Source organism: Mobula hypostoma, chromosome 9 (assembly GCF_963921235.1).
Source record: "Mobula hypostoma chromosome 9, sMobHyp1.1, whole genome shotgun sequence".
Lineage (NCBI taxonomy): Eukaryota > Metazoa > Chordata > Chondrichthyes > Myliobatiformes > Myliobatidae > Mobula > Mobula hypostoma.
The window spans coordinates 113,768,168-113,793,354 of NC_086105.1; the positions used below are offsets into that span (position 1 = coordinate 113,768,168).

At 40.5% G+C, this 25,187-nt stretch overlaps 1 protein-coding gene across 1 annotated transcript in view; it reads left to right on the forward strand.

Annotated features, from left to right (window-relative positions):
* Positions 1 to 25,187, forward strand: part of radil (Ras association and DIL domains) — a 96,418-nt gene that overhangs the window by 47,685 nt on the left and 23,546 nt on the right. Inside the window, exons 7-8 of the mRNA XM_063058950.1 lie at positions 7,623 to 7,735; positions 21,986 to 22,223. Coding sequence (XP_062915020.1) covers positions 7,623 to 7,735; positions 21,986 to 22,223 — 351 coding nt within the window. The remainder of the gene's footprint in view (positions 1 to 7,622; positions 7,736 to 21,985; positions 22,224 to 25,187) is intronic.

Consider the following 25,187-nt stretch of genomic DNA (forward strand, 5'->3'; position numbering starts at 1 on the left):
CAGACCAAAAATCATGTTTAACATGACCCCACAAGAATGAAGCATTCCCACATTGTTACTGTACTTTTATGACCTTGAAGTTTCATGAAGTACTTTTGAAATGTAATCATTTTAATAATGTCGGAAACACTGCCACAAACTTACACACACCAATCCCCTTAAAGGAGTGAAGAGCACTGTGGCAAGAGCCAGATAATATGATTTTGCAATACTGATTGAGGGATAAGTATTGGCTGCAAGATTGGGAATTATCCATACTCTACTTTGAAATAGTGTAACATCTGTTTTTATATACTCTTGTGAGGGCAGAGTATCTCAACTCAATGCCCATTCTTAATTATTCCTTAATCATTATTCCTGCTTGTGGCCATCAGACTTTACAACTCCTCCCTTGGAGGGTCAGACACCCTGAGCCAATAGGCTGGTCCTGGACTTACTTCATAATTTATTGGCATAATTTACATATTACTATTTAACTATTTATGGTTTTATTACTACTTATTATTTATGGTGCAACTGTAACGAAAACCAATTTCCCCCAGGATCAATAAAGTATGACTATGACTATGAAAGATAGCACCGCTAACAGTACAGACTCTATCCTTCATTCGAGTATTAATCTTGATTTTTTTTTTCTTCTCATCTTTAGAGTAGGATTTGGACCACAACCATTTGATCTAGACTTACGAACAACTGAGCTTCGGTTCTCTGGATTGTGATCTGATTTTCTGAAGTGAAATTAAAATCTGACCGCTTTCAGTCTAGGAGAAAATGTGTTATCTATTGAACCAACTGAGTATATCTATATTTGGAGCATAGAAGTATTTCTGGCTCAACTGAAATATTATACTAATTAATTGTAATTCTTTACCTTTTTTATTTTCTCATATCTCTGAGATACTTTGGCAACAGATATTATCTTACTATTTAACAGGTACATGGCACTTCAGGGTGTAGATATAATATCCACAGTTGTTATTGAAGTGTTTTTGATTTATTTGCTTTCATTCCTTTAAGTTCTAATTTAAAGATTAAATCTGATCACATTGAAACAAAAGAGGGCTTCTTTCAGTTTGTAAGAACTCAGGATAATAAGCAGGAGTTCCAGCCCCTCATGCTTACTTTACCATTTAATAAGATCATAGCTGATCTTTTATATTAATAACTTCTACTTCTAAATGTTCCCTCTAAAAATTACAGATCTTCACAATGCAGAAAGATACCAATATTTACAAGTAAGGCTTTATGAAAGTAAGAAAAATAGGTAAAGAGGAAGGTATTTTTCCCATTTTCTTTTAGGGAAAGAGTAATATTCATGAATATTCTGATAATTGTGTCATTTATAATAAGGTCTTGAATACTTGTGTAGTCATTTTCAGCCTGACAATAGGTTTCACAAGTTGATGCTGGAGGCAAGTGAACATAATAATACACTTTCAAGATGATAACTTGATGCATTTTTACTTATTCAGCCATAACTCAGATTTCCTGGTACGTGTTCAATCTTTATCATTTTGAGAAGTTACCAGCATTATTAGTCAAACCCTTTATACAGCAGCCATAATTGTAATTGCTTTGAGCATATATTCATATTTCAAAGCAACACTTAGGCTATAACATAGACTTCCATTTGACACGAGTCGTTGGTAAAAATCCTGACAGATGGTATTTACCATTCAATAAAACAATTGGAGGAGCTCCATTTTTCTTAATTGGAAAATGTTAGCTAACTTTTGCAGGTACTGTAGTTATCTCATAGTTCCAGCATTAAAATAATGAGGTACAAATATTATGCAGGAAACTGGATATGAGCATCCTAACTTGTTATGTTGTGATACAGGCAATGTTTCTTATGTGGGTCTGAGATCAGTGTATGTGTGTTGGGGAGGGCGGGAGGGGAAAATAACCGGAGTGGGTAGTAAGCATTAAACTGTAAGTCAGATGCTGTTAATGAATAACATAATAGTACTCTTGCTTCTGATTTGTGGAAGATATGGATTCATGACCCAACCAAATGTTGAGGAAAAAAACCTAGATTTGGAGCTGCTATCTTTCATTGACAAAAATAAATATTTTGTGGAGAATTGAGTCTAGCTAAGAAATAACCAGCTATTATTTACCATATCATGTAGGAACTTGTTATATACAATTTATTTGCTATATGCTCCATTAAGTGTAACAATAAGTGTGCTGCATTGGCTATAAAATCCTGAGGTCATTAAAAATGCTGTAGAAAAGCTTTTTTCCCCCTGGGTTTACATTCTGGTACACTGGAGGAAAATTAGCTTTCTAAACCTAACTCATAACTAAACCCAGCATGATTGGAATATCAAGCAACACACATCAAAGCTGCTGGTGAACACAGCAGGCCAGGCAGCATCTCTAGGAAGAGGTACAGTCGACGTTTCAGGCCGAGACCCTTCGTCAGGACTAACTGAAGGAAGAGTGAGTAAGAGATTTGAAAGTTGGAGGGGGAGGGGGAGATCCAAAATGATAGGAGAAGACAGGAGGGGGAGGGATGGAGCCAACAGCTGGACAGGTGATAGGCAAAAGGGATACGAGAGGATCATGGGACAGGAGGTCCGGGAAGAAAGACAAGGGGGGGGGGACCCAGAGGATGGGCAAGGGGTATATTCAGAGGGACAGAGGGAGAAAAAGGAGAGTGAGAGAAAAAATGTGTGTATAAAAATAAGTAACAGATGGGGTATGAGGGGGAGGTGGGGCATTAGCGGAAGTTAGAGAAGTCGATGTTCATGCCATCAGGTTGGAGGCTACCCAGACGGAATATAAGGTGTTGTTCCTCCAACCTGAGTGTGGCTTCATCTTTACAGTGGAGGAGGCCGTGGATAGACATGCCAGAATGGGAATGGGATGTGGAATTAAAATGTGTGGCCACTGGGAGATCCTGATTTCTCTGGCGGACAGAGCGTAGGTGTTCAGCAAAGTGGTCTCCCAGTCTGCGTCGGGTCTCGCCAATATATAAAAGGCCACATCGGGAGCACCGGACGCAGTATATCACCCCAGCCGACTCACAGGTGAAGTGTTGCCTCACCTGGAAGGACTGTTTGGGGCCCTGAATGGTGGTAAGGGAGGAAGTGTAAGGGCATGTGTAGCTCTTGTTCCGCTTACACGGATAAGTGCCAGGAGGGAGATCAGTGGGGAGGGATGGGGGGGACGAATGGACAAGGGAGTCGCGTAGGGAGCGATCCCTGCGAAATGCAGAGGGGGGGGGAGGGAAAGATGTGCTTAGTGGTGGGATCCCGTTGGAGGTGGCGGAAGTTGCAGAGAATAATATGTTGGACCCGGAGGCTGGTGGGGTGGTAGGTGAGGACCAGGGGAACCCTATTCCTAGTGGGGTGGCGGGAGGATGGAGTGAGAGCAGATGTACGTGAAATGGGGAGATGCGTTTAAGAGCAGAGTTGATAGTGGAGGAAGGGAAGCTCCTTTCTTTAAAATAACAAGACATCTCCCTCGTCCTAGAATGAAAAGCCTCATCCTGAGAGCAGATGCGGTGGAGATGGAGGAATTGCGAGAAGGGGATGGCGTTTTTGCAAGAGACAGGGTGAAAAAAGGAATAGTCCAGATAGCTGTGAGAGTCAGTAGGCTTATAGTAGACATCAGTGGATAAACTGTCTCCATTCAACTACACACTAGGAACAATTTGGAGTTCCCAGTGAACCTGCCAAAATGCTCATCTTTGGGATGAGAAAGAAATTGCAACAACTGGAGGAAACCCTGCGGTCACAGAAAAACATGCAAACTTCACGCACAGTACTGGAGATCAGGAATGACCTTGGGTTACTTGCATTATGAGCCAACACCTCTGTAAGCTATGCCAGTGCCTGAAATACAACATTTGTCTTTAGAACTGCCAACCAACCAGATTTGGCTCATTGAAAACCAGTTCATTAGAGAGAATATAAATATGAAAGCTATATTAAGCAAAATGGCTAATAAAAGGGATTGGTAGCTAATGAGTAAGCAAAATGAATTTGATGTATAGGCTACACGTCTAAATGGATTCAGCATGCCTTACTGATCTACTTAGTTTAACCAATCTTAATTTCATTGAGAAAATATATGAACAAAGAAACAAAATACAGCTTTCTAGTCAGAGCACGAAGAGTAAGAGAGATTTCAAAGCAAATCAGTGAATAGAGATGACAGAGGAAGGTGCACAGTTAACATGCACAATGACGTACAGATAAAAAGTCATTTATATTTTTAATAGAAAATAGTAACTAGGTGTTTGTATTTGAAAAATTGGCAGATGGAAGTGTAATGATTTATTTTGGCATTAGCTAGACCTTGATACTTCAAATATTTTAATCTGTGGCAGATAAGCGTATAAGCTCAGTTTTACGTTCAGCATAATTTCTATTGATTAAAGTGAGTCATAGAGTCATACAAAAGTACGCTACAGCAGGCTCTTCTGCCCATCTAGTCCACATTGAACCATATAATCTGCCTACTCCCATCGACCTGCACCGGGACCATAGCCTTCCATACCCCTACTATACCCCTCTTATCTTAAATGTTGAAATTGAGCTAGCATGCATCACTTGCACTGGCAGCTCATTCCATACTCTCAGTGGTGAAGAAGTTTACCCTCATTCCCTTAAACTTTTCACCTTCCACCCTTAACCCTGACCCATAGCTGTAGTCCTCAATGAAAAAAGCCTGCTTGCATTTGCCCTATCCATACCTCTTATAATTTTGTATACCTCAATCAAATCCCTCACAATCTTCTACATTCCAAGGAATAAAGTCCCAACCTATTCAACCTTTCTTTATAACTTAGGTCCTCCAGATCCAGCAACATGCTTGTAAATTTTCTCTGTACTCGTACAACCTTAGTTACATCTTTCCTGTAAGAAGGTGACCAAAACTGTATGCAATACTCCATGTTAGGCCTCCACAATGTCTTATACAGCTTCAAAATAACATCCCATCTTCTGTAGTCAATATTTTGATTTATGAAGGCCAAAAGCTTTCTTTATGACCCTATGTGTGACACCACTTTGAATGAATTATGTACCTGTATTCCAATATCCCTTTGTTTTACCACACTCAGAACTCTCTTTCACTGTATAAGACCTACCCTGGTTGGTCCTACTGAAGTGCAACACCTCGCTCTTGTCTACATTAAATTTCATCTGCTATTTTCCATCCCATTTTTCCAGCTGATCCAGATCCCACCGCAAGCCATGATGACCTTCCTCACTGTCCACTATATCACCTATCTTGGTATCATCCACAAATTTGCGGATCCAGTTAACCATATTATCATCCAGATTATTGATATAGATGACAAATGACAATGGACCCAGCACTGATCCCTGCGGCACTCCACAGCCTCAAGTCCCAAGCCTCCAGTCAGAAAAGCAACTATCTACTTCTGTGATGGATGGACCAGCTGGCATTGACCTAGTATCGAATCTGGATAAGGAAAATCATTTGCAAGTTGTACTTTCCACTTCCCTGGATGAGTACACCTCCAAGAACACTCAAGAAGCTATGGCATAATAACTGTTTCATTAGTAACCCTACCTCAACCAACATTTCCACCACAGTGGCTGCAGGGTGTGTACTATCTATGTAATGTATTACCATGTCTCACATAGGCAGTTCCAATACCTACCAAATCAATGAACTGAACTACCAACAGGGCTCCAGGTGCATGGAAACATTATCTGTTCCTCTGACCTGGAGATACAGTGCATATAAAAAGTATTCACCCCTCCTTGGAAGTTTTCATGTTTTATTGTTTTACAACATTGAATCACAATGAATTTAATTTGTTTTTTTTGACACTGATCAACAGAAAAGACTCGAGTCAAAATGAAAACAAGTGTCTACAAATTGATCTAAATTTATTACAATTAATAAACACAAACTCATTGATTACATAATTACTCACTCCCTTCAAGTCAGTATTTAGTAGATGCACCTTTGTCAGCTATCACAGCCTTGAGTCTGTGTGGATAGGTCTCTATCAGCTTTGCATATCTGGACACTGCAATTTTTCCCCCAATTCTTTTTTACAAAACTGTTTAAGCTCTGTCAGATTGCACAGGGATCATGAGTGAACAGCCCTTTTTAAGGGCACAAGTTCTCAATTGGATTGAGGTCTGGACTCTGATGGCCACTGCAGGACATTAACTTTGTTGTTTTAAAGCCATTCCTGTGTAGCTCTGGCTTTATGCTTGGGGTCATTGTCTTGCTGGAAAACAAATCTTCTCCCAAATTGTAGCTCTCTTTAAGACTGCATCAGGTTTTCCTCCAGGATTTCCTTGTATTTTGCTGCATTCATTTTGTCCTCTACTTTCACCAGCCTCCCAGGACCTGCTACAGTGAAGCGTGATGCAGCCACTACCATGCTTCATTGTAAGGATGGTGTGTTTTTGATGATATGCAGTGTTTGGCTTATGCCAAACATGGCATTTAGTCTGATGGCCAAACATCTCAATTTTGGGTTCATCAGACCATAGACCCTTCTTCCAGCTGACTTGAAAGTCTCCCACATGCCTTCTAGCAAACTCTAGCCGAGATTTCATGTGATTTTATTTCAACAGTGGCTTTCTCTTTGCCACTCTCCCTGGTGAAGCAGTTGTATGCATAGTCTCTCATATCTCAGCCACTGAATCGTGTAACTCCTCCAGAGCTGTCATGGGGCTCTTGGTGGCCTCCTTCACAAGGACCCTTCTTGCACGGTCACTCAGTTTTTGAGGATGTACGCAGATTTACAGCTCTGCTATGTTCTTTCCATTTCTTGATGATTGACTTCACTGTACTCCAAGGGATATTCAGAGACTTGGAACTTTTACATCCATCTCCAGACTTGTGCTTTTCAATAACCTTTTTGCAGAGTTGCTTGAGTATTCTTTTGTTTTTATGGTGTAGTTTTTGTCAGAATACTGACTCACCAGCAGATGGGCCTTCCAAATACAGTTTTTTTTTATTACAATCAATTAAAACATAAAACACATTGAATACACAGAGGTGATCTCCATTTAACTAATTATGTGGCTTCTAAAGTTAATTGGTTCCAACAATAATGATTTGGTGTGTCATATAAAAGGGATGAATACTTATGCAATCAATTATTTTGTTTTTTATTTGTAATTAATTTAGATCACTTTGCAGAGATCTGTTTTCACATTGACATGAGTTTGTTTTCTGTTAATCAGTGCCAAAAAGAAAACCAAATTTTTAAATCCGCTGTGATACAATGTTGTAAAACAATAAAACATGAAAACTTCCAAGGGGGATAAATACTTTTTATAGGCACTGTATGTTATTCAATGCTGTGAAATTGTCTGGGATGCTTTCCTCCTCTAGTTTGGAATTACCTTCACCTGAAATCCCGCAGTTTCAAACTATCAACTCACCACCATTTTCTCGTGTGTAGGAATGAGCAGTAGACGTGAGCTAAATCCCTAAAAATGAAAACAAAACACGTGAAGGTCTCATTATTTAAGATGAGCAGCAAAGATAATTTTTATCCCTGTTCGGAGAATGGAAATGAAGGGGCAGATGGGATGGAAGAGGTATCAAACTTATTGGAATACATGCTTTCTAGTTGCTACCAAATTTTAAAATCAATTTTTATTTTATTTTAGGTTCTAAAGAATCATTGCTCTCATCCACAATTTCCGTTAATGAAGAAGTCATGACTATTTTGGAAGAGATGATCATGCATTCATTCCAGCAAAGTGTGTACTACATTACCAAGGTTAGTTGAAGTTACAATGCACCACTTGTCAATGAAATGGTAAAAATATAAGTTACAAAATTCTGCTCAGCAGAGCTTATTGTTAGCCTGAAATTTTACATACAATGCACATATGGTCAGTTTTAGTACATCTCATGACAACCCTTTCAGGAAAGAGAATTTTGCTCGCAACACTAGCACCCATTGGAAGTATTCAGAGTAGGCATGTCAATGTGACATTCATAATGACTAACTAGGCTGCTTTAATTAGTGTATCACATTAGACAACAGTGTCAAACACTGCACAATTAATATCACTTAATTTGCACAGAGAATCTAGCGTTTGGCAACAGACGTAACCCTGCCCTAAAAGCTGCATTATTGATAAATGATCAGCTGAGGCATGCAGATTTATTGCTATTTAATTGGAAGGAGAGTTTGATGTGGAAAAGTAATACTGTACAGTATCTGGACAAGGAAAGTATATTCACAAAATAGTTTGACTGCTAAGCTTTATCCAAAAGATGCATCTGTATTTACTCAGAAGATGGGCACAGTGTCTATAGAATTAAGGCAAAACGACATTAACTTCATGAACTCCACGCAGATTACAGAGGAGAAGGTGTTTGCTGTCTTAAGGCAAATTAGGGTGGGTAAATTCCCAGGGCCTGACAAGGTGTTCCCTCAACAGGTAAGTGCAGAAATTGCAGGGGTTCAAGCAGAGATATTTAAATCGTCTTTAGTGACAGGTGAGGTGCTGGGGGATTGGAGGATAGCTGTTTAAGAAAAGCACTAAAAATAAACCCTGGAAATTATAGGCCGGTGAGCCTGACGTCAGTTGTGGGAAAATTATTGGAATCAGACATTGGGTTTGTGGGCGAGGTCAGAGAGTAGCAGTAGATGGTTGCCTCTGACTGGAGGCCTGTGACTAATGGAGTGCTGCAGGTATTGGCTGTTGGTCATCTGTATCAAAGATTGGGATGATAATTTGGCTAACTGGATCAGCAATTTTGATGGCACCAACTTTGGGACCACGAGGAAGACTATTCATGGCTTGCAGCAAGACCTGGACCAGCTGGAAAAATAGGCTGAAAAATGGCAGATGGAATTTATGCAGACATGTGCGAAGCATTGCACTTTGATATCATCTATCAGGGTACATAGGTCTTAGACAGTGAATGATAGAGCACTTGAGGAGTGCGGTAAAACAAGGAGATCTGGGAATACAGGTCCATCACTCATTGAAAGTGTATCACAGGTTGATAGGATTGTAAAGAAAGCTTTTGGCATATTGCCCTTCATAAATCAAAATATTGACTACAGGAGATGGGATATTGGTGACGCCTATTTATGGAGTATTTGTTCAATTTTGTTCACCTACCTACAGGAAAACTGTAAATAAGGTTGAAAGAGTACAGAGAAAATTTACAAAGATGTTGCTGTGTCTGGAGGGCCTGAGTTATACAGAAAGATTGAATAGGTCGGGACTTTGTTCCTTGGAACGTAGAAGAATGAGAGGAGATTTGATAGAGGTATACAAAATTTGCAAGGATGTTGCCTGGATTGGAGGGCGTACCTTATGAGAATAGGTTGAGTGAACTTGGCCTTTTCTCCTTGGAGACACGAAGGATGAGAGGTGACCTGATAGAGGTGTGGATAGCCAGAGGCTTTACTAACATGAGGGGGCACAGTTTTAAGATGTTTGGAAATAGGTACAGAGGGGATGTCAGGGCTGAGTTTTTCACACAGAGTGGTGAGCGCATGGAATACACTGCCAGCAGCGGTGGTGGAAGCGGATACAATAGTGTCTTTTAAGAGCCTCTTAGATAGGTACACAGAGCTTAGAAAAATAGAGGGTTATGCACTAGGGAAATTCTAAGCGGTCTCTAGAGTAGGTTAATGGTCAGCACAATATTGTGGGTGTAACGTGCTGTAGGTTTCTATGTTCTATAAAAAATTATGAGAGGTATAGCTAGGGTAAGTGCAAGCAAGATTTTCCATTAAGGTTGGGTGGGAGCTCATGGGTTAAGGGTGAAAGGTGAAAAGTTTAAAGGGAACATGAGGGGAAACTTTTTCTCTCAGAGGGCATGAGTGTGTGGAACAAGCTGCCAACACCAGTAGTACATGCAAGCTCAATTTCAACATTTAAGAGAAGTCTGGATTGGTACATGTATGGTGTGGGAAATGGAGGGCCATGGTCTTGGTGCAAGTCGATGGGAGTAGGCAGTTTAATTGGCTTGTCATGGACTAGATGGGCTGAAGGGCCTATTTCTGTGCTGTACTTTTCTATAGATTCTAAAACTCAGTTTTGCCAGACTGTGAAGTTCTTGGTAGTCGTTCCTCAAGATTGTCAATGTGATAATTGGAAGGTGAAGAAGGCTCACGATACAGAGTTGCAGGTTAGAGGAAAGAGGGGTAGTAGGCATTTATTCAGAAGCCCCATCCATTAAGGGTGCTTAGGGTTCTCACCTCTTCTGTGTACCGAGGTGAATAATACATGTTGGGCAGTTCACTTCCCCAAGCAGATTTTTACTGAGATATCAAGTTCCACAGCCTTAAGTGTTGCAAAGAGTATGACAAGAACCATGTTGTCAGCGGCTGTGAAAGATATCTTTCTCATGTTTTTCCAGGCTGATACTCATCACCAGCATGTCATAAATCTACCTTAGTAAAGTTTCACTGCAGAGTAAAACCACGACTTTACTTTAGTGTTAAAACTGAGATCAGAACTTATTTTGTAAGTATTCAAGTAGTAATTTGTTGAGAATACTATACCATTGTGGACAGGAGGTTCACAAGTGGTTAGCTAACGGTTCATCTATTTCTGATTGGTCTTTCTCAGTTCTTCTGGTGTTTGAGGTCTACCTTTATGATGTTCTTGCTTATACAATCCCATACCACAGCATATACACATATTTCATTTTTCTTATTTTATCTCAGTTGTACTGGGCGTTTCTTGATTTATTATTTACGTGATTTGGGTGAATATCTATTATAACATAACTTCAGTTAAACTCCACTTATGGTACACACCGGTAGAACATGGACACTCTTCATAAGAATAGCTACAACCTTGCGTTAAAACATTGTACTTTTGCAGTTCAGTGGCTTAACTTGGACACTATCTGTATTAAATTGCACAATTTAATTTAACCTTTACTCCAAATCAGAATTAGGTTTAATATCACTGGCATATGTCGTGAATTTGCTGCTTTTGCAGCAACAGTGCAATGCAACACATAATAATAAATACTGTGACCACAGTAAATTTATATAAAATAGTTAAATAAATAGTGCAAAAATGTAGTGAGGTTCCTGGGTTCAATGTCCATTCAGCAATTGGATGGCAGAGGGGAAGAAGCTGTTCCTGACTCATTCAGTGTGTGTCTTCAGGCTTCTGTACCTCCTTCCTGATAGTAGCAATCAGAACGGGGCATGTCCTGTGTGATGGGGTCCTTAATGACATATACTGACTTTTTGAGGCATCGCTCCTTGAAGATGTGACCATAAGATATAGGAGCAGAATTAGGTCATTTGGCCCATCGAGTCTGCCCCACCATTTCATCATGATTGATCCAATTTTCCTCTCAGCCCCAATTTCCTGCCTTCTCCCTGTATCTCTTCATGCCTTGACCAATCAAAAATCGATCAACCTCTGCCTTAAATATACATAAAGACTTCATCTTCACAGCTGCCTATAGCAAAGATTTCCACAGATTCACCATTCTCTGGCTAAAGAAATTCCTGCTCATCTCCATTCTAAAAGGATGCCCCTCCATTCTGAGGCTCTGTCCTCTGGTCCTGGACTCTCCTACCATAGGAAACATCCTTTCCACATCCATTCTATCAAGTCCTTTTAACATTCAATAGGTTTCAGTGAGGTAACCCTTCATTCTTCTGAATTCTAGTGAATATAGGCCCAGAGCCATCAAACATTTTTCATTTGCAAAGCCATTCGATTGTGGAATAATTTTCGTGAATCTCCTTTGAACACTCTCCAGTTTCAGCACATCCTGTTGTAAATAAGGGCCCGAAACCTGGTCACGATTGTCCACGATACTCCACGATACACCAGTGCTTTATAAGGCTTCAACATTACATCCTTGCTTTTATATTCTAGTCCCCTTGAAATGAATGCTATTGCATTTTCCTTCCTCACCACAGACTCAACCTGCAAATTAACCATTAGGGAATCTTGCACAAGGACTCCCAAGTCTCTCTGCACCTCAGTTTTTTGTATTTTCTCTCCACTAGTCTGTCTAAATGTTTCTGTAGCCCCTCTCCTTCCTCTAAACCACCTGCCCCTCCACCTATCTTCATATCATCCGCAAACTTTTGCCATGTAATGTAAAAATAATTGGTCCCAACACAGACCCCTGTAGAGCACCACTAGTCACCGGCAGCCAGCCAGAAAAGGTTCCCTTTATTCCCACTGTTTTCCTCCTGGCAATCAGCTACTGCTTTATCCATACTAGAACCTTTTCTGTAATACCATGGGCTCGTAGTTTGTTAAGCAGCCTCACGTGTGGCACTTTGTCAGAGGACTTCTGAAAATCTAAGTACACAAAATCAACTAATTCTCTGTCGTCTATCCTGCTTGTTATTTCTTCAAAGAATTCCAACAGATTTGTCAGACAAGATTTTCCCTTGAGGAACCATACTGACCATGGCCTATTTTCTCATGTGCCTCCAAATACCCTGAGACTTCATCCTTAATAATTGATTCCAACATCTTCCCAACCACTGAGGTCAGACTAACTGCCTATAGTATCCTTTCTTCTACCTCTCTCCCTTCTTGAAGAGTGGAGTGACATTAGCAATTTTCCACTCTTCTAGAATCGTTCCAGAATCTAGTGATTCTTGTAGGACCATTACTAATGCCTCCACAATCTCTTCAGCCACCTCTTTCAGAACCCTGGGGTGTACAACATCTGCTCCAGGTGAATTATCTACCTTCAGACCTTCCCAAGGACCTTCTTTTTAGTTATGGCACTTCACACACTTCACGACCCTGACACCTGGAACTTCCACCATACTGTTTGTATCTTTCACAGTGAAGACTGACACAAAATACTTATTCAATTTGTCTGCCATTTCATTGTCCCCTATTGCTTCCGATCCAGCTTCATTTCTCAGTGGTCTGATATCCACTCTCACCTCTCCTTTACACTTTATGTATCGGAAGAAACTCTTTAATATTATTGGCTAGCTTGCTTTCGCATTCCAACTTTATCTTCTTAATGACTTCTTTAGTTGCCTTCTGTTGGGTTTTAAAAGCTTCCCAATTCCTTAACTTCCACTAATTTTTCTCTATTATATGCCCTCTCTTTGGCTTTTATGTTGACTTTGACTTCTCTTGTTAGCCGCGGTTGTGTCATCCTTCTTTTAGAATACTTCTTCCTCTTTGGGATGTATATATCCTGTGCCTTCTGAATTGCTACCAGTAATTCCAGCCATTGCTGCTGTGCCGTCATCCTTGCCAATGTTGTTTTCCGATCAGCTCTGATCAACTCCTCTCTCATGCCTCTGTAATTCCCTTTACTCCACTGTAGTACTGATACACTGGAATTATGATCACTTGCCCTTCAGGGTTCTTTTACCTTAAGCTTTCAAATCAATTCTGATTCATTGCACAACACCCAATCCAGAATAGCTAATTCCCTCGTGGGCTCAACCACGAGCTGCTCTAAAAAGCCATCTCATAGGCACTCTAGAAATTCCCCTTCCCGGAATTCTGCACCAGCCTGATTTTCCCAGTCTACCTGCATATTGAAGTCTGCCATGACTATTGTAACTTTGCCCTTTTGGCATGCATTTTCTATCTCCCATTGTATTTTGTAGGCCACATACTTACTACTGTTTGGGGGTCTGTATACAATTCCCACCAGGGTCTTTTTACCCTTGCAATTCCTTAGCTCTATCCACAATGATTCAACACTTGATACTATGTCACTTCTTTCTAATGATTTGATTTCAATTTTTACCAACAGAGCAATGCTGCCCCTCTGCCTTCCTGCCTAACCTTTCGATAAGATGTGTATCCTTGGACATTAATTCCCAGCTATAATCTTCTTTCAGCCATGATTCAGTGTTGCCACAACATCACACCTGCCAGTCAGCAACTATGCTGCAAGTTCATTTACTTCATTCCATATACTGCATGATTTCAAATATAACACCTTCCGTCCTGTATTCACCCTTTTTGATTTTGTCTGCCTTTTATGTTGATTGCAATTTTGCCATATCAACAGCCCCTCCCCACTACACACTGTCTCTGTTCATAAACCAGCTACCTCACCTTCAGCACTATTATCCACCTTTCCTACGATAATTCTTGCATTGAAATATAGGCAGCTTAGGGCACTAGTTGAACCATGCTCAACCTTTTGATTCCTAGTTTCATTTGGGGTCTTACCAACATCTGCGTCCAGAACCTCCCCACTAACTGATACTCTGGTTTCCATCCCCCTGCAACTCTAGTTTAAACCCCACCGTGGAGCATGAACAAACCTTCCCACTAGGATATTACTTCCCTCTCCTGTTTAGGTGCAAACCAGCCCACCTGCACAGGTTCCACCTTCCCCAGAAGAGAGCTCAGTGATACAAAATTCTTATAGACTCCCCCCTACACCAACTCCTTAGCCACATATTAAACTGTATAATCTTCCTAGTTCTGACCTCACTAGCATGTGGCAAGGGTAGCAGTCCTGAGATCACAACCCTGGAGGTCCTGCCTTTTAACTTAGTACCTATCTCCATGAACACCCTTTACGGAATCTTGTTACTCATCCTGTCCATGTCATTGGTACCTAAATGAACCACATCTTCTAGCTGTTCACCCTCCTACTTAAGAATGCTGAGGACTCGATCCTTGATATTCCAGACACTAGCACCCGAGAGGCAACATATTATCCGGTAAACTCGTTCTTACCCACAGAACCTCCTATCCATTCCCCCAACTAATGAATCCCTATCATCATAACATGCCTTTTCTCCCCCACCCCTTTCTGAGTCACAGAGGCAGACTCAGTGCCAGAGACCCAAACACTCCGACTTTTCTTTGTTAGGTCACCCTCCCCCACCCACCCTTGACAGTATCTTAAGTGTTGTTGAGGGAGATGGCCACAGGGGTACTCTGTACTGGCTCCTTAACCCCTTTCCCCTTCCTGTCACCCCATCTCCTGTGTACTGCACCTTGTGTGTAACTACCTTGCTATATGTTCTATCTCCCCTTCAGTCTCCCAAATGATCCCAGTTCATCCAGTTCTAGCTCCAGTTCCTTAACGAGGATTGTTAGAAGCTGCAGCTGGATGCACTTCTCGCAGTTGTAATCGTCGGGACACTGGAGGTCTCCCTGCCTTCAAGAGAGAGGAGCATTCCACTGTCTTGCCTGGCATCCCTACTATCCTACCTGAACAGATATTAAAAAAGGGAAAGAGATAAAAGTAACTTAACCTTGAGCTTTTCTTTTCCTTTCTCTGACTTGAAGATCTAAAGCCTCAAGGTTACCACTCTAACTTTGTCCACTCAGACCATAGCCAGTGTGTTTGACCCTGCCTTCCTTTAATTTGCTCTTGTTAATCAATCACAAATGGTGATTGGTCACTGGTCAATGCTCTTTTCCACTGTACCAACCTGCTGCTGCCTTTTGTACTTGGGCAGTGGACCTGATTAAAGTACCTTGCTCTCAAAACTTCCGATGTCTGGATTAGCTGCTGGTCAGAGCTGTTTTTCGTTCTGAATGCTACGGAGCCTAGTGCTCATAATGGAGCTGACTGAGTTCACCACTTTCTGCAGCTTCTTTGGATCCTGTGTAATAGACCACAGTGCGAGTATCTTTGGAGACATATCAAACCTCTTGAAACCATTAATGAAATATAGCCGCTGTCATCCCTTCTTTGTAACTACACCCTATCCTTGTTATATGCGTCTTCAGACTATGCAGATTCACAGTTATGCGAGGAAGCTATTTCTACCAACGTCTCGTTATATGTGTCCAAATTCACAGTTATGCAAGAAGCACTGCCTTTCCCGCCAATACAAGTCAGGTGCGCGCCTCACAATCTCTCTCCCGTCACTCTCGCATTGGTTTTGGCAAGGTGTGGATGCGCGATCTTAAACTTCTGTTGGTTTTACCTACGGTGCAGTGATTTTGCGCTTGAAACATTTAACTATGCCTCCTAAGCGTCTGATGTCATGTCTTGGGCCGTCAGCCGAGCGGCAGAGAACCGCTTTAACACCTGAAAAATAGTTGGAAATTATAAACAGCGCGGCATCAGCTGAAGGTAACACAGCTCTGGGACGCTACTGCCGGGAACAAAATCTTGCCTTTAAAGTTCTTTTGTTACTTGACAATGCGCCAGCCCATCCAAACCATTTGGACAGCATTCATCTGAACACAGCAGTGCGTTTCCTGCCGCCTAACACAACATCGCTGATTCAATCACTCGACCGGTGTGATCCACATTCAAGGAGTACGTTTTTTTTACCGCAAACTATCTCTCAGATGCTGCAAGCAACAGATGATTTTGAAAATCCCGGGAGTTTACCGACGGTGAGGGAATGGTGGAAGTCGGAACACTTGGCACAAATGACGATGGGCATGGACCCAAGTTTAGAACGGAGTCAGCATTTCAGTCGTTCCCTGCCGTCAACCCTTCTTCCCAACAAGCAAATTTAAAACAAAATGCTGCCAAGCAAACAACCCTCATCATTTTATGCAAATCGGCAACACCTTCTGCCGGCAGTTCTAAGAGTTCTGTGAGTTTTCCTTCACCCCTTGCTGTGCTTGATATTATCCTGACGACCACAAACATCCACCTTATCCTTGTAAAGCTGCCCGACACCACAACAACCACTCATCTCCCGGAGCGAACACACCTGCCACTGTTGGTGACTACTGTACACCAGAGGATGTTAACTTTCTATGATTTATTACATTGAATATTACCTTAAATTGATTAAATATAATATAAATGTTGTCTTGTAGTACTGCTTTTGTGTTGTATTGGTATAAAAATGTAAATAAATTACAGATAAAACATATTTATGAAGCCCTCTGGAATGCATCCCTGTTCTCTCCATTTAAATAATTATTCACATTATGCGTCAACTTCAAGGAACGTATCCCTCGCATATAACGAAGATAGGGTGTACATCGATATGTTGGGCCCAGGATAGATCTTCCTAGGAAGAGGAAATTGCTCACGCTCTCCACTTCTGATCCCTCTTTGAGGGCTGGTGTTTGTTCCCTCGTCTACCAATATTGAAGTCCACAATCAGTTCTTTGGTCTTAATTCAGCACGTATGCTCTCAAACTCTGATTAAGTAATCCATTTCTACATAAATTACAGAAAAGTTTATATATTGATCAAACTAGCTACATCATTAATCTTTCCCAATAAACGGAATCTTGATTTGCTGTTCCTTTGTGCTTCCCTCTTTAACTTTTCCTCTTTTGCTGGTCCTACTATTCACTTGACCACAATTGCAGAGTGCAAACTTATACCAAGTCAGCATTCTAAAGCACTAAATCAAGACAAAAAACAATTGTTCACCCCTGTGTACCGTACTTCTGTAGTGATTTTCTTTAACAAGCCATTGCCTGCCCACATATCTCTGTGCCATCATAAACAATAGTAATTGGATTGTATTACAGTAAAGGCACTGTTGGAATGGCAGTGGTATCATTGTGGTGTTAATATGAGCAAAGGCATTGGATTTGTGCTCTCCTAACCTACTTCCATGCCTTGGAGTACTGAGATGCCTTGGGACTTGAACCGAATGCTGAAAGGCCTCAGAGTCCTTTGAATTACAAAACAGAACTATGATGGCAACCTTCTAACTGGCACGCTGACATTCCGCGAGCAGTCTGAACATACATGGCAGACGTGAGCTTCAGCACAATGCTAGGTGACATTTGCTTGTGCTACAGTTGAAGCTGAGATGTTGTATGATGGTTTGATCCCCATGTGTTAAATTGTTGCTGATCCCCAATTCAATGATGGAAAATTTGGACTCCAGGCTGCATCCAAAATTTTAACCAGCATTCGAGCTGGATTCCCCTATCTGTGGATGCTATCAGATATGTCCGCCAATGCACCTGGTGCTTCTTTTGTTGGCTGACCTAATGTTGTCCTCTGCTGTGTTTGCATGCAACTTTATCCTCTGAGATGTCGACATCCAGGCTAACACTTGCCCCTGCCTTGGGTTATGCTGAATATTTTATCAAATGCAGATCCCACCTTTCACTTAATATCTTCAATAAGTAATTGGACAGTTGGCTCCAAGAGCCAGATCCTGTAACTGGTGGCTTCTCTTTTCCTGCATAGCTGCCACCACCTGGCCTAATGGATGCCATTATCTTACAATGAGAAAAGTATCAATTACAAAGTTATGGTGAAGGAGAGGGATCAATGAACAGGTGTTCATTTACATTATCTGTAGCTTGCAAATTAGAAGAGAATGGGGAATGAGAGTGTGGTAGAATGGGAGTTATGAATGTATTGAATTGTCTTCATACCACCACTGCCTGGAATCCTGGTGTTCACTATCCAGTGCTATCCAATGTAGTCCTTTCCACAGAGAAAACTAATAACAAAATAAATAGTCATACAGTGATCACAATAGAAGAGTTACAGAATTGGAGTGAAGAATTGATCTGACAATCTCAATGCTTTGACTTATTTGCATTCACAAGAAGATACTTCAGCAACAAAATACAATACAGAATTGCAAATACCTTATTTCAGGGAGGTCGATTCACCATGGTTCTAAAATAGTGCAGCCCGTGTTAATATTTAGAGTTAATCTGCTCTCGGCTAGATTATTCTGCCCTTGGATGCTAATGGTTGGAACATTTCTATTGAGCTCAGTACGTAAGCTGGAAAAAAAATAGTTTTTCTGAATTACGGTGATAATTGTACCAATATACAATGCTAAATCATGACTAATAATTTTCTTTATGAACCTATTTAATATATATAGTAGCTGCTACTGAAATACATGGCAAATCATTCTGATAAATGTTGTCTGTAAAGTTTCTATCTACTCTGAAATGTTCGTATTCCAATGTACAAAAATTTTACAATTGTGGAAGAAATAATATAGAGCCCATAATTTAGAAATTACTGTTGGCAATATCAGTGGACAAATGTTCATCACATTCCACTGATGTTTCTCTGCCAGTTACTCTAACACAGGCATCATCCTTTATTTTGTTTGGGCTGAGTGCCTTCACTAAGAGCTTACCTTTTAATATTGCCTGTAGAAACTTCTAACATATTTAATGGAGTTGTGATTTATGAGATTAAGGGGGCTATATTAATGACAGATTGGCAACAGATTGCACTAATTAGACATGCCAGTTGAAAATGTCTTTATTTGGTTTAAATTGCTGATTACCATAATTTGAATTTCTGGGAGATGTTAAAACACATAGCTGCAGGTCAGCAACCAAGCATCGATTGCACATAATTATCAACCAGCAGCTTACGTTGAGCACTCTGCACTCACTTCTATGGTGATGCAGAATGTTCTGGATGATGATAGATTCAGAGACATCCCAAAAAAAAAGTAAATGGGCTCCTGAAATCTTGGACACAGCACTGAGGTCTGGCAGATCTTGAGGAGAAGGTACATCTTGTAACTCCAGGCCAAGAGTTGACTTCCTATTTTATCTCCCATAGATATATAACCATATAACAATTATAGCACGGAAACAGGCCATTTCAGCCCTTCTAGTCCATGCCGAACTCTTACTCTCACCTAGTCCCACCGACCTGCACTCAGCTCATAACCCTCCATTCCTTTCCTGTCCATATAGCTATCCAATTTAACTTTAAATGACAATATCGAACCTGCCCCAACCACTTCTGCTGAAAGCTCGTTCCACACAGCTGCCACTCTCTGAGTAAAGAAGTTCCCCCTCATGTTACCCCTAAACTTTTGCCCTTTAACTCTCAACTCATGTCCTCTTGTTTGAATCTCCCCCACTCTCAATGGAAAAAGCCTATCCACGTCAACTCTATCTATCCCTCTCATAATTTTAAATACCTCTATCAAGTCCCTCCTCAACTTTCTATGCTTCGAAGAATAAAGACCCAACTTGTTCAACCTTCCTCTGTAACTTAGGAGATGAAACCCAGGTAACTTTCTAGTAAATCTTCTCTGTACTCTCTCAATTTTGTTGACATCTTTCCTATAATTCGGCGACCAGAACTGTATACAATACTCCAAATTTGGCCTTACCAATGCCTTGTACAATTTTAACATTACATCCCAACTCCTATACTCAATGCTCTGATTTATAAAGGCCAGCATGCCAAAAGCTTTCTTCACCACCCTATCCACATGAGATTCCACCTTCAGGGAACTATGCACCATTATTCCTAGATCCCTCTGTGCTACTGCATTCTTCAGTGCCCTACCATTTACCATGTACGTTTGTATGTCGTATTTTGATTAGTCCTACCAAAATGTAGCACCTCACATTTATCAGCATTAAACTCCATCTGCCATATTTCAGCCCACTCTTCTAACTGACCTAAATCTCTCTGCAGGCTTTGAAAACCTACTTCATTATCCACAACTCCACTTCGCTTAGTATCATCTGCATACTTACTAATCCAATTTACCACCCCATCATCCAGATCATTAATATATATGACAATATATTGAATGGTAAAATTAGAAGTTGATGGTGGCACTGTTGCTGCTGTTTTTCTGCATTGACAGCAGATGGTATTTTGTCACCAGAGGTTGTGGATTTCCCACAACTGGTATCTTGAAAAGATCTCTATCACACTTAGATTGATAAGAAAAAAATCAAGTAGGTTTAATCCCTTGTATTGGTTTGCTAACTACCTGCTAATCTGGTGGTTATGTCTGAGGATTGGACAAGTAGTGGTACTGTGAAACCACTTTTGGTGGTAGACATAGTAGTCTCTAGAGAGTATTCTGCACCCTTGATACGTTGAGGTTTTCCATGTGTTGTTCAGCATGTTGGACTTCTGGTTTATCAACTGAATTTAACAGTAGTGGTTAACAAGAGGAGATATTTACCCACACTTCACCTGATGCATGAGACTTTAAGGGGTCTGGAATCGATGTTGAAAACCTCAATCTACTCCCTCCTACCTGTACCCTTTGGGGTGGCGGGAGGGAGTCTGTCCTGTCAGTGGGTCAGGACATGTCCAGGAGCAGTGATAGAGGAGGCTGACATACTGTCTATAATACAAGACCATAAGGTATAGGAGCAGAATTAGGCCATTTGGCCCATCAAGTCTGCTCTGCCTTTTCATCATTGCCTCTACAATTTTCCTCTCTGCCTCAATATTGGAAGCAACAACATATCCCACAAAATAGCCCCTAGCACTATCTTACAAACATCACTTACAGGGGTAATAATCCATTGGTCATCACGAATTGAAGCTAAAAGCTTCAATCACAAGCTAAAAGCGAATCAGTGAAGGTGATACTCATATAGATTCCTCCTACTCATAACACTTCTCCCTTTACTTACAATCTCTTCGACCTTACAACAGTCAAACAGTTCAAACCTCTCCCTTGACTATTTTTTCCCTTTTTCTTTCCAAAGATCCAAGAAACACCTCTCACATAAGCTCTGACAACTCTAGAATCAGAAGAAGAAGCCGCCATCACTTTGCAACATTTGACATTTGCTTCCATTGGCTGTTAATTTGACAATTCAGAGGCAGATGCAATTTAGACATAGCATCAGGACATAATAAGCCACTGGGACACTGGGAAGGGTGAGAGGAAAGCATTGATTGTATGCGGGTGTGCATCACTTTTGCTTTGGAGGACTTAATGAGGACACAAGTGACAGGATGTAGTTTCTTCGACTGTGCAGCTAACATACCATATTGTGGCACTGTTGGTCAGGATGGTTTCAATTGTGCTTCTGTCGAAGTTAAGCAACAGCTTTTGTGGGAGTTTGGCCTGTTACAGCTTTCTGAGGAAGAAGAGTCTTTGTTGTGCCTTATATAACACCATATAGCAAAGTACAGTACCTTGTAGCGATTCAGGCGGCAAGGCACTGGGTGTGTTACAGATAACATAGCAGTCTAATTTATTTTAGCCAACCTTTAATATGTTTATGTCAGGAAATTAAAGAAAAGCTATTATGATAGCATGGAACAGTACATGTTCACTGCTATCATGAATGCCAAGCGATATGGTGGGGCATTTTAAAATCTTTAATGTGGAGTACATGGGCATTAATCTGACACTGTTTTGTTTTCCTTGCAGTCGCTGTATGTTACACTTCCTATCTTCTTGGATTGCAATCCCTTTCAGACTGAGAGGGGACACTCCTGGACAAATTCTTCTCCCATCCCAGAACCAGTGCACGGCATCGTGCAGATATACAAGATGACACTAGACCTCCTCCATCAGTATGAGATTCACCCAGAAATTGCAACACAAATGTTTGCTTACCTTTTCTTTTTCTCCAATGCCTCTCTCTTCAACCTGCTGATGGATAGGGGTAAGTTGAACAAAGTTTAAGATACTTTTACAAAGAATTACATGGAATCTCACAGCAAAGAATCAGGCCTTTAACAAAATGCCTGTCTTGGTATTTATGCTTTTAGTAGTTTCCTGTTGTTTTACTTCCTCTCCACGTAGGAACATGTCCTTCTATTCCTTTCTCCCTCATAAACATACCTGGCTTCTCATTCACCTCAACTGTTCTATGTGATGACAAGCTTCGCTTTCTCACCATTCTTTAAATGAAAATGTATTTCCTGAATTGGTTATTAAACTTATTAGTAGCTATCTGATATGAATACCTGATATATTTGATGTGTATAAGATGATGAGAGGCATTGATCGTGTGGATAGTCAGAGGCTTTTTCCCAGGGCTGAAATGGCTAACATGAGAGGGCACAGTTTTAAGGTGCTTGGAAGCAGGTACAGAGGAGATGTCAGGGGTAAGTTTTCTTTATGCAGAGAGTGGTGAGTGCATGGAATGGGCTGCCAGCGACAATGCTGGAGGCAAATATGATAGGGTCTTTTAAGAGACTCCTGGATAGATATATGGAGCTTAGAAAAATAGAGGGCTGTGGGTAACCCTAGGTGATTTCTAAAGTAAGTACACGTTTGACACAGCATTGTGGGCCAAAGGGCCAGTATTGTGCTGTAGGTTTTCTATGTCCTATCTCCTGATTTTAATTGCCGCATAAGTGTAAATATCTCTGTATCTACCATTTTGAGCACTTTCATATTTTTTAAGACCTGTATCAGTCCTGCATTTCTAAAGAAAAGAACTCTCTTCTTCCTCTCGACATTTATGATGCTGGATTCTTTTTGATGGTCAGAACATTTTTTAAAATAAAAAGATAGGAAATGAATGTAGGGTTATTACAGAAAATAAGGCGGCTGTTTGAACTATCAAGTCTATTCTGGCTCTCAGGCAACTACCAATTAGTTCTATTCTCCACTCTATCCCTGCGGTCTTGCATAGACCTCCATATTTGGATCAAGGCCATAAGGTCATGGCAAAATCTGTACTAAGCAATATAGAGCCGGTCATTGGTGAGTACATACATTTGATCACACTGCTGATGAAGCTTTCCATCACCTTGCTAATGATTAAGAATAGATTGATTAAACAGTAATTACCTGAATCACCTTCATCCCTTTTATGCAGTGCAACTGGGATGTTGTCTGCTCCCATAGCTTTTGTTGTATCCAGTGCAGGCAATTGTTTCTTGGTATTGTGTGGAATTAATTGAACTGGTTGAAGACTGCTTTTACTGATGGAGGAAATCTGAGGAGAATAGCAAGTTAGTTCATCTACTCAGGATCTCTGGTTGAACGTGGCTGGGAATACCCCCAACCTCACCTTTACTACTTGCATGTTGGGACAGTGGGGGGTGCTCTATCTGTTACATACTGCTTTACTTTTTAGCAAGTATTTCATCTCATGTTGCTACTTCACAAGTTTGACAACTTATTTTTTATTAATTGCTTTGTCCTCACCATTTTAAGCCAGATTTCCAATATTCATTATCCCCTGACAAAATAATTATGGATAGATAAGTCAATACCATTTGATAATATAATGCTGACTTACATGTTTGTGACCCAAGCTTGCCCTCAATATGTTGAAGGGCAAGGATAAGAATTACTTTAAGACTCAAGTTGATGCAAGTTGGTATGTTTTATATTAACATAAAGTCATGTTTTCTCTATAGATCAGTAATGAAACATGCCAATTTGCCAGGGTAGGGAAATATTTTTAAATTATTTCCAATCATTTCATTCTTTTGCCAGCAATGTTACTATGATAAACCCTGTTGCATGGACTGGTACAGTAGTAATTAGACTCATTAATGGAGAGATTTTATTGTAACTTTAGCCCGTGGCCTTTTACTAAATGCTATTCTGATGGAAAATTTAATGCATAGCTCTTTTCCATCATTTGCTTTCTGTAATAGTTCTTAAAAACAAAAATGAGCTGATTTTGATAGGCCCCAATCATATCCTAATATTCCTCTTTTTCCTTTGGTATGTTCTTATGGCTGAGATATTTATCTCATGTCAGTTAAATACGCATTTTTCACATCACTGTAACATGATATGTTCAGAAAAAAGAATTAAAGTTAAGTTTGGAAGCAATAGTGTAACCGAAGTGTATGCTTTTCAGGTAAATCTTTTATCAGCTGTATAATTCATGCACCTGGTGACTCCTTCATGAAGCCTAGAACCACAGGTTTCACAGAATTTTTTTTAGTTTTGTGGAAGCTATTATGATTAAAACACAAGAGTCAACGTGCTGGGAAGACTTTAATAATTCAGATGTTGTATGCTTATTATCGAGAGACCTTGCTTGTTGAAATTAAACCATTGTAAATCTACCTGTGGTATCTGAGTGCAGAATAGGCAGCAGCATATCACATGGTTCTAGAATCAAACTGTACATTGCAGTCTTTGTGCTGCTAAGCGGTCACGGATACATTGAAAAGTATAAATTTTAACACGGCACAGAGAGTGAAGGGAAATGATGCAGCATTTATAAAAGTCATAAAAGGATACACATGAGAAAATATATTTGCACTATCTAGGTGCCAATAATAAAGTATTCCCTCTAGTGGCTAACAAAAATCTGTATAAATGCAAATTTCTGTTCTTTAGGGCTGCTGTTCACCTCTATGCAAGAGTGAGCCATTTAAACCTACTCTCCGATCACCTACCTGTAGCCCTGCGAATTCCTCTTATCAGCATCTTTTTGATTGCTACATTTAATTTTGCCTTCCTTATTACCCCAGCAGTGCTTTCCAGACCCTAACCCATCACTGCATTTACAACAAAATTCCTCATGCTGTGTTCGATTCTTTTCCCGATCACATTCATTCTATGTCCTCTACTTCTTGATCCTCCACCAACAAGAACAGTTTTTTCTCAGTCTATTGCCATGATTTTATATGCCTCTGTCAGATTTCTCACA